General features: G+C 37.0%; 1 protein-coding gene across 1 annotated transcript in view; it reads right to left on the reverse strand.

Annotated features, from left to right (window-relative positions):
* Window positions 1-823: 823 nt before the first annotated feature.
* Window positions 824-16,004, reverse strand: part of EPB41L2 (erythrocyte membrane protein band 4.1-like 2) — a 76,917-nt gene continuing 61,736 nt past the window's right edge. Inside the window, exons 15-21 of the mRNA XM_009880161.1 lie at window positions 14,938-14,991; window positions 14,169-14,729; window positions 12,792-12,914; window positions 12,187-12,285; window positions 9,483-9,563; window positions 6,127-6,265; window positions 824-2,076 (exon numbers count right to left, since the gene is read on the reverse strand). Of these exons, the coding sequence (XP_009878463.1) occupies window positions 6,158-6,265; window positions 9,483-9,563; window positions 12,187-12,285; window positions 12,792-12,914; window positions 14,169-14,729; window positions 14,938-14,991 (1,026 nt within the window). The 3' untranslated portion in view covers window positions 824-2,076; window positions 6,127-6,157. The remainder of the gene's footprint in view (window positions 2,077-6,126; window positions 6,266-9,482; window positions 9,564-12,186; window positions 12,286-12,791; window positions 12,915-14,168; window positions 14,730-14,937; window positions 14,992-16,004) is intronic.

Below are 16,004 nucleotides of genomic sequence, written 5' to 3' on the forward strand. Positions count from 1 at the left end.
TCTTACACACCTTTGTAAGAAAAATCCATTAAGACATCCCCTTAAATGCATATATCTCCCTTTTGACCTCCACTTACATAACCCAAACTTGTCACTTCCTTGACAACCTCCCAACTCACACACAGTGCTGTGATAGTGTTCTTATGTTATTAGGCTGGGTGGGGTTCTCTTCCCCTTTTTGAAAGGCAGCATTTCTCAGTTTTTGATGAAAAGTGGGGCAGAATGTCACCTGCTATTTTGCAGGGTAATGTGGGATGTAATCGAGAAAACCTATATGCATATATAAATCATCATCTTGGTTACTGTTGTCTTATGTTATCAAAATTGTATGAAGCTAAAACTCAGGAATTTCTGTTAAGCAAGCATGCTGACAGATGGCAGCTATCTAAACTGAGAATAGCACCAAAAATACATTGCTCAGAAGTGAAAAAGAACATACTGAGAAGTATTATGATTTGTTTTGTTACTTGAAGATCAGAGTACAACCTAACTCAATGAACTCAGTAGAACCACTTGCAGACTGAGGGGCATTTTAACTGGCACTGTGCTGTACAAATCTCATCTTTTTTGGCATTTGAAGATTTCTTCCCTGAACCACAGAAACCAGGACGCTTCTTGGAAGATGTCTGAGGAACACGGATACTGTAGTATCGGTATTAGGAGCCAGACAATTGTGCCACCCTTCTGGTAACCCTGGAGACTACTGGTATCAATCCCTGCTTTTCACAGTTCTGTGAAAATTGCATCTCTAGAATTGCATTTCTCATAACTGACTTGCTCACTTTAAATATCTTCCAAGTTTATGTCTGAGTGCCAGAAGTCATACAGAGAATAAACAACTTTATTTTATAACAGAATTACAGAAAGCAAAATATCACTTAATACAACTTCAAGCTGCTATAAATCTAATTTGGCATTTTAACTATACACAGAGTCAACAGCAAAAAAAAACCCCGAAACAACCCCCCCTGCAAGAACAAAATAAAAATAAGATCCAAAATAATTAACAGGTTTTCTCAATGGCAGTCTCAAATGATGGTACTGTCTTATTACCTTATGAATGGAGTCCATCGTACACTTTACTCAGTATCCTAAAAACCTGCATCAACCGTTAGATGAAGCATCTCAAACGTATACCTTCTCAATAACAGAAATGTCAGTTCTAACATGGAGACAGTGAGGTTTAATAGAAAGCGAGCATTCTACACATGTATTCAAATAATGGAAGTGTTGAAGTTTGGACACAGTAAGAAAAAAAGCACTAAGGTTTTAAGCTGCCTAGATCATCTCTTGTTGGAAGAAGAGAAAGATATTTTGTTCTTCCTTCTTTCCTTATCTGGAATGCTGCAGACAGCAAAATGTCTGCAAGAAGTTGAGCATTGGCACCAAAGTGCAAAAAGAACACAGTGCTCAGTCAGAAGAAATGTGTCTGCAACTCCTTCTCCTCTACAGACTGCCACACCATCTCTGCTCCACAGAGAGGAGAACCTTAGAACAGAAGGAGTTACAGAGATATCAGTATAAAATTTATCCAAAGAAATATATTTTTTCAAATTTTAGGAAATGTATTTTTATAAAAATCTTTGTTATGTGATACCATATATTTACCTGAATAATCTGCAAAAAAAACCAAACAGAAAAACTGTAAATTACTCCAGTAAGAGATTTCACTTGAAATATTTGGAAAAGCCTACATCTAAATTAGTTAAGATCCCCCTTCCTGCACAATTACCACCTGCTCCAGTGAACAATGTTTTCCAGACTTTTTTGTTCACTTTCATATAATTAAGAATCAGCTTCGAAAATACAGGTACTTGTGCAAAAGAAGATCATACCCTCTAAAACTTCATTTAAAAAAAAATATCTAAGATTGTTAAGAAGTGGTTATAAAAAAATAAACAAGAAAGGTTGTAAGGGAATATCGACCAAAGATGTTAAAATGGAGTTTGGTATTGGCATTTAAGTCTTGAACATCTGGTCACCATTGCCAGGCTTGGTGAATTCAGTAGAGTAGTGACAACTTGGAATGATTACAGTTCTTCATGGTCATGATCACGGTCAGTATCATTTTTACTTCTGGAAAAAAAAGGAGGAGGAATATTAAATAAGCATTCATAATAGATCTTATGTGAATGTCACATCATCAGAGTCAAAAAGCATTTTTTTCCATGTAGGTTATTTTTGGGGAGGGTTATTTCATAAAAAATAGTTGCATTAACTAAAGCCGCCTTCAATCATGAAGTACGGAGTAATTCAGTTTCTTTCAATGCTTTTCTTGCTTTAGTATATTTTTCCCCTCCCCAAAATTCTCATAGTATTTTAATAGTCATCTCCTGCACAGTTTACTAAAAATTTTAAACCACAATGTAGTACATAAATCAAAGATTATACTTGTTCAATTCATAATGCCTCAGAATCAGAGTGTAATATCTCTCATTTTTGTTAGAGAAAACAAGTCTACACAAACAATACTGCGGTAGTCATCGGGGCAGAGCTTTCATCACTTTAGAAACAGCTAATCAAGAGTCATGGCATGATTCCATCGCCTAAACAAAGCTGTCTAGAGCTGTTTCTGCAGTCCCACCTGCCCTTCAGTTCCTGCTAGAGGACGGCATAGGTCTCTTGGTGGTTCAAGCTGCAAACAGATATTCAAGGCACTTCAGGCGGCCTGTGTTTAGGCAACTAAAATTTTTCCTTAATGTTTAACTGAAAGGCATCACCAGTCAAACAAGTCACCAGGTCTTAAATACAAAAGCATGGTGAAATGTTTCATTTTAGTCCTCTTTTACTCTCTACAAGTGTTTCAGACCAAGAGCTGGAAAGCAACTGGCAAACTCAGACAAGAACATCTGACACTCTCCGATACACTGCAAACACCATTCCACAATGTATTTAATTCTCAAAAAAGCTAAAAAACCACCCTTAGCAGACAGAAGAAATTCTTTGAATGTTTTTTCTGAATAAAGTTTTTACAAAGTAGCTAAAAATTTGATGAAGGAACAGAATCAACTTTGCAGTCAGTCACTAATGTAGAAAACGTAGTGCAAACCTGCGAATATCGCTTCCTCCTCCCATGACACAGTCCCTTCAAGAAAGATGTTGTAATTACTTATATGGGATAGATTACGTTGAACACTGATTTGCAAGATACTTTTCTGGATTAAGGTAGCATGAAGAAACTGGTACATTCTACTCATATGTAACAGAGGAGGCAACCCCTGTTCCCAGGACCTTTATATTCACACTGACAAATAATAAATGAAAAATGTGATGGTAGCACATAATTATATTAGTAAATCCTTGCAAATCAAAATGATCCTTACATACTGCTATGTAAATGCTGAAAATATGAGAAGGACGGTTTGATTTAATGTTGCTGTGTACCAAGGGGTCAGTGAAGTTATCTAAACCACAGGCATTCTTGCTACAAACTAATAGCTCTCAAAAGTGATGTGGATTTTTCTAAGCCCTTTTGGAGCGTTTACATGACGTGAGGACTCATCCACACATCCCTATCTTGTGGCCCAGTGCAGTTCCATGTCCTCTCCTGTGCTTTCAAAACAAAGCTGAAGCACGCATGCTATACCCATTTTCAGTGTCACTAAGCAACAAAGCTACTAAGCAAATCCAATTGAACACTGAAATAAAAGTACAGTGAAAAAATATAGAGATTTGTGCAGAGTTCCTAATTTTTGGTGACTTTTCCCCAGTCTTCCCTCCCAAGCAACCCCCCCTTTGTTATTTCCAATTTATAACATTATATAATGTCATAATAATTAAAAAAAGCTATAACAGTAATATCCAGATGAGTGTTGACCTAGCACTTCGAATCTTGATCCATGCTGTTTTCCTGGTTTGTACAGCTTTGAGCAAAAATTACTCATTCTTTTTTCAAACACACAATAATGTGACCAAAGCTGAAGAAATTTTCAGGGGGCAACTCAACCTTAGCTCCACTCTGATGTAAAACCTCTAGCTGCTCAGCCAGCTCAGAGGAAAACTGGCCAAAAGGTAATTCATAAACTCACATAATCAAAACAAACATTCTAGTTCTAGCACAACCTGTATGAGGCCACGAAAGGCATTTTGATGGAGAAGGTGGATAAACATCCTGTCTGCAGGCAGAGGGCAAATATCTTATTGTTACCTTTGTGGAGTTCTCCAAGGCATTTAACACTGGTAGCTCTATGCAATGCTGCAGGTAGGAGATCAGTATAAACTCCCAGAAGAGCTGATGCGTGCAGTGATGGGAACCAACAATTCTGTCAACATCTCACAACAGAGAAAAACTTTCCTCCTAATACCTCACAACCTGCAGCCTCTAACCGATCATATATATGTCAACAGTTGGCAATGTATATTAGCTGTCCCTTTCCTCAGCGACATAGGTCCCTCCACTCCTACCCAGATGTTAGAGAAAAGCAAGATACTTGTAGATGTAATAAATTGAGGCTTTAGCCTATGTCTTTCAGCTGAAAATCCACATCTGTCATCAGTGACTAGTTCAGGAAGACTCAGATTCCTTGATAATGGTCATCTTTCGTAGAGTACCGTTCAGTAGATGCACTTCACATAATCTCAAACTGATGTTTGCATCTTTTCTCCTCTGGATCACAGAAGTGATACTCTACAGTGAAATCTTCAGCTCTTAGGAAACTCGGGCACAGGAATAAAACTGATCTTCTCAACATGAGAAATTATCAGAATTATGTGAAATACATCCTCCTCCCTTTACAGTAGCTTACATCAAATTTGGAACCAAGTGAGGGTCTCATTTTTCATATATTCCTGGCACTTCATGAATAGTGCTCACGATATCTAGAAGTCTCCTAAAGCTGCAGGATGAAGTTTATAACAGGTAGTTTCCTTTGGTAAAAAACTTTATTTGATACTAAGTGAATGCATGCCCATACAGGACCTAGAACCCTCTTTGCCACAGGCCACAATCACCATTGTATAAATTACAGAACCAAGGAATTAAGAATCATGACAAATCTAATTTTTTAAAAAATACAAAATGTATTTCTTTTACCTTGTTTCCCCCTACATTAACATTGATCAAAATGCATATTAAAATATTAAAGTTATACTAAACCAGATTTCCCTCTTGAAATGCTCCAGGAACACCTTTGCTCTTGTAGCTAAATACAGAAACTCATCAGTAGAAACTAAGATGTCTCCCAAAGAAGGCTGAAAACATTGCTTTTTAAACTTCATTTATTTTTAAATCTCTCCCATTTTTATTTAACTATTCCAAACAAAACCTTTTCGTTCAATCAGACTCTACAATTAACAAAACCATCAAGTTCAAAAAATCTGAAGCTTCAGCTCCATGATATCAACCAGTGTGACAAGCAAAGGAAATCTGGAGCTTTATACACCCAAACGGTTACTGAGCTTTAAGATTAGCCTATAACCAGTGCAAGAGCAGGTTTATTCAGTGTGCATTCTGATCTTTCTATTGAATACATCAAGTAGAGATAGGGTCTTTTTGGTTTTTGGTTTGTTTTTTTTCTTTTTTCTTTTTTTTATTCCTAGAAACGAGGGCCTAAATAGACCGACATACTTTGAAATACCTCTTTCAACTGACAAGAGGCTTTAAAACTTGAGTTTGCAATGCATTTACCTCCTTGCCTTGAAAAATGATAAAAGGTTAAATATTTTACTCTGCTTAGAATTAAGAATTAGCTGACTAAATTAAAATGTCCAAGTGTGCCCTTTCACTACTGGGAAGTGCACATAGTCTTCCCACTAAACAAGCAAGATGTAAGTCAAGGACTGCAACTGCACAGGTAAACAGAAAAATGTGACACATCCTTCATGTTTTGCAGAAATAGCCCAAACTCTCTTCAATACAAACTACAACAACTTGACCACACATTGTAGGAAACACCACGAGAGTACTGTGACAAAACTGGAAGACACATGAACGAAAATTTGCAATTAAAATTAATGTCAGATTGGACTTAAGATAAAAATTTCTTACACCAACACTCTATTAGCACCTGTTTCAACTCACCAGTTTGTGATAGCAAAGATGCCTCATATTTTTCAAGCCTTTTATTACAAAATGCAACAGAAAACTGATGCTACATTTTCCTATGTTAATTATATACATAAGCTTACCTGAACTATTTGCTTGTGGGCATTTTTGATTTTACTCTTCATCTTCCTCAGCAAGTTCAGTTTCTTTGTGCACCACCACTCTTGTGACAGACATGTCAGGGTGCTGTTCTTTGGCTTCTTTGATTGCCTGTGCCAGGGCCTGCGAATGTATTCGAAATATGTAATTCAGCAACAGCAAGAGGGCATTCATGTGGGGCCAGAGAATGGGAGAGTAGCATCAGAAATTTTGGTTATAATTGCTCAGAACTCTGAATTCCTGAACTTGAGAGGGCTTGAGGTAAAAAAAAAAAACCAAACAATCAAAACCCCAAACCAACAAACCCTCAAAACACAAAACCCAACCAAAATAATCCCAACAAAACAGTACACTAAAAAACTACCAAAATTTCCAGGATGTAACAAATAACCATAAAGTTATCCCGTAACTTTTCTAGCTCATTCCAGGAGACAGAGAGTATTCTTATACCCTAGAAGTTTTTTAACTTCTGCAATAGATCTAGCAAATAAAGACTTAACAAGAATGTACACAGTACAGAAAAATATGAATTCCCTTCAGTTTCCTGAACAAAATGGAAAGATACTTTGGAATCTGTACTAAGTATGGTACTGAAACTCTGGAAGATGATCAAACCAGAAATTTCTCAGCACAAGAATCTCCTTCTTTCCCTTTTACTAGTTTAAGAGAACTTTCTCTAGCTTAACTCAGGGAAGCATAAATATAAGTATTACTCAGTTTCTTATAATCCCTTCTCCACATTTTAAGAAATTTTATCTTCTTAAGAGACATACCAATATACACAGCTAGCAGTTGGACTAGATGATCATTGTAGGTCCCTTCCAACTGAAATATTCCATTCCATTCTAATCCAAGCTTTACAGTCAACCACATAAGAGCACCCTCCGAGGCAGAACAGGCAAAAGGCACCTGCGACCTTCTATTCCTTCCCTTGATCTAAATCTTATTTCAGTGAGCTGCATTACTGTTGGAATTCAACACGGGAAAAGAAGAAACTGGAAGGCATTTAGAGGCAACAGTAAATTCACTGTTCAACTTAGTATCAACCACAACTAAAAAACTCCAAATATACTAGAAAGAGCAAGAAAAACACAATGCAACAAAAAAGCTTATCTTAATTTAGAAAAATGACAATTTTCTGAGCCATAGGTGGTAAGTGGGAGAAGAAATAACTAACTCTGAAGAGAGACTGGAAACACCATTAGCCACCTTAACCATTATATAATAATGAATTTGAAGTCCTGCTAAGAAAATATGTACAGAAGAACACATAGTGTGCATTCGTACAATACTGATGTTTGCTGATGTATTAATCCTAGCAATTTTTTATTAGTTCCATCTTTTACAGTATGCCAAGTGTAATCTCTGTAGTACAAATAAGGATTTAAAAGAAAGAGGTTGTTGATATTTAAGAATCAGAGTTTATAATCAAATCATAAACAATGAAAAAAACCCTTAAATCTCTAATTGTTAAATTACAACAAATAATACAAGCATTTGTATTCTGAAACTCCAAATTAAAATCTTATTTTCCTATTGAAAACTCTTTTAGTGATGCAGGGAGCTAAACGACAAAAGAATAAACATCCATCTAGTTTGTGTATTTAAAGAGCTCCATATCCACTGAAGAAAAAGTGGTAGAGATTTCTTAAATCTCTCAAAAGCTGCTCACTGCTGCTTTAAACTTCAGTGATTAAAATCTTATTTTGTACTTCCTTTTTATGATTTCATTTTTTACTTCATCACCCACTCATCTCAAAACAAAGATGGACTTAAGAGAATTGTCTGGTATACTAGAGGTATTGTGTGACCTTTCCAGATGTCCGAAGTGCACTGAACGTGCGTCAAGGCAAACAAGAGCCATGCCTGATGCTGAACAGCCTTGTCATTTAATTACGAGTTTCAAGAAGAGATTCAACTTGTCAAGAGCCACTTTCTGGAGGCAAATCAAAATGTGAAATTAAATTCCCTGAGAGCTCTCAGTATATTACAATTAAGAAGTTAAATTAAATCTTGTTATGTTGATTTGTGTAGCTTTCATAAAGTTAGAATTTGATTCACTGCACCTTTATGTAGAAGGTAGTCTTTTACATTTGTATTATCCAGTGGCTCTTGATCTACTTTGTTACTATAGTTTCTTAGATGAAAAACAACAAAAATTGTGTAATCATCACTACAAAGAATAGGTTACTGGTCTGAGAAGTTCATGGGTCCTTGCAGGAGTGAAGACCTCATCCAAATATTACAGTGATATTGATAATCCGAGGGCTGGAGCACCTCTCCTATGAGGACAGGCTGAGAGAGTTGGGGCTCCAGGGAGACCTTATTGCGGCCTTCCAGTACCTAAAGGGGGCCTACAGGAGAGCTGGGGAAGGACTTTTTACTAGGTAGTGTAGCGACAGGACGAGGGGGAACGGCTATAAACTGGAAGAGGGCAGGTTTAGATTAAACATTAGGAAGAAGTTTTTCACTTTAAGGGTGGTAAGGCACTGACACAGGTTGCCCAGAGAGGTTGTTGAGGCCCCATCCCTGGAGGTGTTCAAGGCCAGGCTGGATGTGGCCTTGGGCAACCTGGTCTAGTGGGAGGTGTCCTTGCCCATGGCAGGGGGGTTGGAACTCGATGATCTTCAAGGTCCTTTCCAACCTAAACCATTCTATGATTCTATGATAATTGTACTTTCTCAATTATTTTCCTGTGTACTGCTTAAATTTGGCCATCTTAATTGGGCAGGTAGAAGTTCTTTTAACCTTAGTTTCTAAGGCATTGTAAAATACTGCTTTGGTACTGACAGAGGTGAAAGGTACTTACATAAGATTCCCAGATCAATAATTACTTTTATACAGAATTCTATAAATACAAGTCAAAAACTATTTTTTAAATTCAAGCAATTTATGTGTTTTAAAAAAAACTTCCAGTCAAAACGAGTGCTGCATTCAGATGTTGCTGACACAACACAGTAGACTCTCATCTATCCAGATTAATGCATCAAATTAAGATTATTTTAGTAATGATTCTCCTTTCAAATGGCAAAACCAGCACTAAACAAATTGGTTTTTTTCCAAAAAAAAAAGCAATCCATTTAAAAATAGTAAGATATCCATTCACATGATCTATGTTGCAAAGTTACAAATGCTGGGTTTTTTTCAGTTATATTCTAAAGGCTCCTTATTCACAAAACACGATCACTTAACAACTTTGCCAGAATTAACAGTCTCAGGGTCTTTCTGTGCCCTCTTATTCAACTTCTCTACCTTTCTCTTATTTCAGGTTTCTGAAATACCTAGATCTCACTGGACTACAAAAAAGCACACTGTATATGTTGACAGCTTACATGCTCACCTCATCATGGTCAATATCTGCATCTCCAGTAATGACGATGCGCTTCTCAATTCTTGTTTCTGAAACCCCACCTTTTACCATCTACAGATGGCACAAAAAAAAGAAGAAAACATCCTTGTAATTATTTCATATTGCCACAAAGCACTCCTTTCTGTTACACTGAAGTAAATAAATTTCTGTGACCGAGTTGCAATATTAGTAGTAAATATTCTTGGTGCTAAATCATCATTTCCTTTTTCAGTTATGCAATTAGTCACATTCTAGCAATTGCTAAACTTGATAAAACCCAAGCAATAGAGAATTCCTTCTGTTACTGAAGCCCAAGTTTGAACAGATCTAGATATGCAGGCAAACTGGAATTACAGCATCTTCCACCATATAAATCCAGCGACAAGGAAATTCCAGGAGTCTTTTCTTTGATTTTAATCTATATACCATGGGTCTGTTCTCAGTCTCTGAAGAATCCTATGCCATTAAATACAAAGATGATCTGGTTTTCAGTTCTGCAGTTCATGGGTATGCTGGGTTTGGCTGTGATAGAGTTAATTCTCTTCATAGGAGCTAGTATGGGGCTATGTTTTGGATTTGTACTGAAAACAGCATTGATAATACAGTGGTGTTTTTGTTATTGCTGAGTAGTGCTTACACAGAGTCAAGGCCTTTTCTGCTTCTCGAACCACTCCACCAGCGAGTGGGCTGGGGGTGCACAAGATGTTGGGAGGGAACACAGCCGGGACAGATGACCCCAACTGACCAAAGTGGTATCGCATACCATGCTCAACACATAAAGCTGGGGGAAGAAGAAGGAAAGGGGGTCGTTCAGAGTTACGGCATTTGTCTTCCCAAGCAACCGCTATGCGTGATGGAGCCCTGCATTCCTGGAGATGGCTGACCACCTGCCTGCTGATGGGAAGCAGTGAATGAATTCCTTGTTTTGCTTTGCTTGTGTGTGTGGCTTTTGCTCTACTTATTAAACTGTCTTTATCTCAACCCACAAGTTTTCTCACTTTTACTCTTCTGATTCTATCCCCCATTCCACCCCGCTAGGAGAGAGTGAGCAGCTGTGTGGTTCTTAGTTGCCAGCTGGGGTTAAACCATGACAATGGACCTCAGTGAGATATTTTCAACAGATTTCACATTGCTGATGGAAATAATTTGGTGCGTTGTTTCTTCATTTCTTACTCTAATGATTAAAATATTTTAGCTTATAGAAAAATTAACACAGAAATAACATTAAATGCTTTTATTTCTTAAAATCAGCCTGTATAAGAGAAAAGAATAAACTACTACTTCAGATAAACTGACCATATTAGAAAAGATCCATGATAATTCTGTTAAGAATTCCATTAGAAGATTAAAACTATTTTGGCAGGTCACTTTATCAATAATGAACAGTTCGGCATGTAAAATGGAAAGTTAGTTTAGAAAATTCAAACAGTCTTTTGAATCGATGATAAGCAGTTGGTAAGAAAAGATAAGGATCTGCTACATTAGGGTAATCCCAGTAATTTTGCCAGAATTAACAGTCTCCTTTTGGTTCCTTCCAAAAAGCAGCATTATTTGACATCTGAACTTGACAAGTAAATGTACACTTTTTTTACCACTCCCTCTAGCTATAGTAGCACAATTTATTGAATAAAGACTTCTTCCTAAAATGTTGGTGTCTTAATGATTCCAAAAGGGAGCAGGAGACTGAAAAGGACCTGTTGACTAGTCTGTATAACAAAACATACACATTTTAAATTCTAAGCTTACTTTATTTCATGTGACTTTTATCCGACAACTTTCCAACATCATCCTTCCGCTGTCATTCTGTGAATACAACTTTCAATCTTAAGACTATTTCAATCTTTAGAAAGACTATTTCAATCTTCAGAATATATATATATATTGAATATATATCCAGTGAGCAGTGAATTATTGTTCCATTCTGCTATGATGTGAAACTTCTTGTCCTGGGGGAATGAATCCTAAACTCACACCTCATGTTTCCCTCTTCCCTTTTGCTTTACCATAAACAATGCTTTCTGTAATTTTCTTGTAAAACTATTTTAAGAGTTCAAAGACAAGAGTTCAAACCTGTGTTGTTGGGGCGCCTAACATTTGATAAATATTTACATAAATCAATAATAAAAATAATCATCATCACAGCTTGGTAGTTCTAACATACTCTGGCAACGTATATGCTTGCAAAGCAATCCAGTGTTATGAACTGTTTTTAAATATGCTCTAAACCTATCAACACAAGGATCATCAACACAAAAGCTGAGAAAACACTGTTTCAGTTCACACTTATAACCGATGCCATTAGCTGGGCTCTTGCAGACCTCAGATAAATCAGTTACATTAACAAAGATTCTGTAAGATAGCAGCGAGTGATGACAGGACTGAAACTGTAGAAATTTAGGTACATACTCATTTATCAAACACAGAAATAATACCTATATGAAGTACTAAAAAAACTAAACATATTTTCCTCCCTTTCCCTGTCCTGTTCTTAGATATTCCTGCTTATTCATCAGGGCTTCTCTGTTCAAAATCTGTGTGCAGAAAGATTAACTCTCACACATGCCAGGAATGAATCCAATCCATTTCAAGTCAGTTTTCTTTAATAAATTAGCAGATATATGAGAAACTTCACGTAAGACTTTATTTTGAGGGTTTGGGGTTTTTTTTAGTTCAGAGCAACGTTAATATATGTTACCTTTGTGATGTGTGTAGTTGTGGTAGTAGAAACTGACTCTGATGTAATTGTCTGTGCACTCAGCAGCACACCAGCATTGCCACCAGCACTGCCATCAAACTGTAAGGAAAAAAATTAAATTATATTTTTGTATTTTGGCATTTAAAAGCTTTGTTTTCACAGGAGCAAAGGCTGGTTTTCTTACTAAACATATTCTTTAGTTCGGTTAGAACTGCAATCTAAATAGAAGCCATCCAAGTTTACAGAGTCATGTAAAAGTGTTGTTACGGTTCATTCTTGTGGAAAATTTGTGATCAAAGCTACATGTTCCTTTCAGGAGCAATGGGATATTTTAATTAAGGGTCCAAAACCAAAAATGAGTTATAGATTTGCAGACAGCAATTAAGCCCTTATATTAAAACAACCCCAACACTTAGAACTTCAGAAGTAATATTGCTTTGTCTACAAACATTTCACTTACCTAATTTCCAGCCAAAGTATAATCTTAACTGCTAGAAAGAAGTGTAGGTTTTTGAAAAGCATGTTTTGGACGTTATGTATTTTGATCTACAAGTAACTGGAATAAAAGCCAGCTTGCAAACAATATTATAACCCATCCACCATACCTGCGGAGATTCATATGTGATAGTTTTAGTTTCTGTTTGAACAATTGGAACTTCTTTAGTGGAGATTTCAGTTCTCTGTGTGGCATCTGAAATGGTTACCATCTCTGTTTTCACTACTGGAGGCTGTGGTGCAAGAAATAACCAATCAATTCAAAAGACAGAAGGAGGTTTGTAAAGTGGACCAAGAAAACACAACTAGAAACTCAAGAAAATCATAACAGTAAGGTAAGCATTTGACTGTCTTCCCAATCAAAAAGCATGCAATAAATAAGCATAGTGAAATGAAGACTAATATACCAGCTCTCTAGTACCTACGTAACATGGTAGGAAAAATTAATCTCCTAATAACCTTGCCAAATTTCTGTGTTTCAGCCAACAGTACATATCACAGAAAGCAACTGCTAAACCCAAGCTGCACCACAGGTATTGAAAATGTCTAAAAGAGCATCACTAGGAAAAATCTTAGTTTGCATAAAGAAGCTGATTGCTAGCTCAGATGGATAAGCTTCGTATTAGAATTAATCTGGGAAAATATCTATCATTGCTCAGTCAAGCTGCAAATAAGAACTAGAAATTCCAAGGAATTTTGCCACCATTACAAGAACAAGTAGGTAGATAACTAGGAAAAAAACTATCCAATTGTTGAAAAACTCATCTGTTGATCATGCCAACATTACAAAGAGATGCGTCCCTGCGCTTCATTTTTTCCTATTCTGCTTCTTTATAAAGTTTGCCCAGTAATGAACCCTTCAACTCTGTTGGGCTTAAAACAACTCCCTGTGACTGGAACACACGCATGCTTCCCTAAATATCTACTGCACTAGAAGACTTCACAGTAAGACTGTGTTATAGGCCTCATCCCTTTACCATGCAATGTTCTCAGCTATGCAATTTCCAGCCATAGTCTGTAAATTCATAACATTTTTTAAAAGGGAAAAAAAAAGGCAAGAAAAGCAGTGAGTAGTGAGGGAAAAAAAGAACAAAAATTTGTGATGGGTGTTTTCTGATCTCAATTGCCAATAGCTTTCCAATCACAATTACAATTGACAAATAGACAAGACGAGACTTAAAACATTGGAAACATGTAAATATACATTCTATATGTGCATATAAAATAAGGGGGCGATAAAAGGGAGATGTCAGTCTTCGGAAGGTTTGCCTTACTGGTGATTTTCACTCAGTTCTAGCAAAAAGTCAGAAACCATAACTGAAGGAGACAGATTTTCACTGCTCATCAATGGTTTCCCCTTCCAAATGATCTGAATCTTGTTGGATGCCTGAAGAGTTGGAGGAATAGGAGAAGAAGAAAGGCAGGTATATTTTCACCCCAAGAAATATCTCCGCTTAATCTAGTTGTCAAACTGTTCTACCATTTACCTCAGAACAACATATTATTTGTGGTGCAACATCAATGTCAACATGAGAGACATCTCCATTGAGTTTGAGCTGTTCTTCCTCTTTTTCTTCACCTAAATCTTGCTTAATTTCCTCTGACAAATTCTTCTCTTCTGTAGCTATAGTAACTGCATTTTCCCGGACCAAATCTTCAGTTGTAACTTGTGCGTGCTCAACCGGCACATTTAGTTTATTGCCTTCTGATGTGGCTTCGACATGCTGTATTTTTTCTCCATGTTCTTTCCTTTTCACGTCTTCCTCTTCTTCTTGTTCTTCCCTGATGACTTCCTCAATTGCCCTATGATGTGGCTGGTATTCTCCCACCTCTTCATCCTCACTCTCACTACTACTGCTGCTGCTGCTACTATCTGATGGCAATGATGAAGAGTCCTTTTTTGACAGATGCTCCACCTTACATGTTTCCCCAGCATCAGTGGCAACTTGCATTTTCCCTTTGTTGGTTTCGTCTACGACTACTGTTTCTTCTATCCCAACCTCTGCCTGCTTCTTCTCCTCCACTATGTCCAGAGTCTCATGTGAACTCTGCACAAAAAACATGGATGAGGAAAAACAAAAGTAGAGTATATGAATAAATTAAAATGATGGAAACAAAATTAGCTGATGGCTGGTTCATGTCATGTAGAAGACAAAAGATGGTTGTGATGGTTAACTGAAAAAGGAAGGAAAGAAAGAATGAAGATGGACTGGAAGAGTTAGAGCCAAATTTAACTATGGAAAAAATCAGTAGAACCTTATCAGCATCGCTGACTCCAGTACAAGGCCCTTCTGTTCTGGAAGCATGTCTCTGTGAAACAAAAAGCAATCAGAGGACAAAAATCAATGCATAACCCTTTTCAACAGTGCAACATTCTCCAAGCAAGCTTTTAAGAATGTATATTCATGATACTAGACAGATTCTGTTTATTCACTGCAAGATTCGCATAGAACTACGCTCCTTTCCTTCCCCTTCATTGAAATAGTCCCTTGAAAGGTACTTAAGAATTACAGACATTATTAATTGGGAGAAGAATTTAATTATGAAAGACTGAAAGTAAAAGCATGAACGCACTGGCCAGTGATGCTAAGGCAGTTATTTCTCTTGGTTAAATCAGGAATTGAGAAGGATATTAAGTAAAAAACCCCCACAACCTATTTAGCATTCTCCTATCAGTTTATCATCATAGAAAACAACAACAAAAAAGACTTTATTGTAAGGTTTTATTAGTTGTTGATCTTTGGTCTGTTACTTCATGAAACTTAATAGATAACGAGGGAGCTTGTTTAGTGTGGTATGTTGTCAGAATAGCAATACATGACAACCAAGATGATCCCATGAGGATACAGTTTGGAGCCAAAATGATGAGATTAAAGCAGTCATATTAGTATTTGTTCCATATCAAAATGATCTGCAATGGATATCCCAGAAAGCCCAGCGTGAATTATGTATCAGCTCGGGTTTTTTGATTTAATGTATTTTTTAGTTAACAGCTTGCAGCAAAATTTGAGTGCAAACAATAAGAATACAAAAATCAACACATCATCTGTGACTTAATATGAGCTTTGATTGCTGTTTACCAAGCGAAGCACCTACAGAGTGTAAGCGAGCATTCCCGGTGAAGCTTAAACAAGCGCCAATTAGTATTTCTTAAGTGTTGCAAACACAGCATGAAGCTCTCTAGCCGGATGCCTCTCTCCCCTCTAAGACCAGCGACCAGCTTACCGGCTCTGATACCGGAGAAGCAAGCTGCAGGCCACCTTTCTGCCATTTCTAAGGCGTCGGGGGTCGGTGACAAATCTAACCCCGCGCCCCCGTCCCCT

Source organism: Charadrius vociferus, unplaced genomic scaffold (genome assembly GCF_000708025.1).
Source record: "Charadrius vociferus isolate BGI_N301 unplaced genomic scaffold, ASM70802v2 scaffold82, whole genome shotgun sequence".
Classification (NCBI taxonomy): Eukaryota; Metazoa; Chordata; class Aves; order Charadriiformes; family Charadriidae; genus Charadrius; species Charadrius vociferus.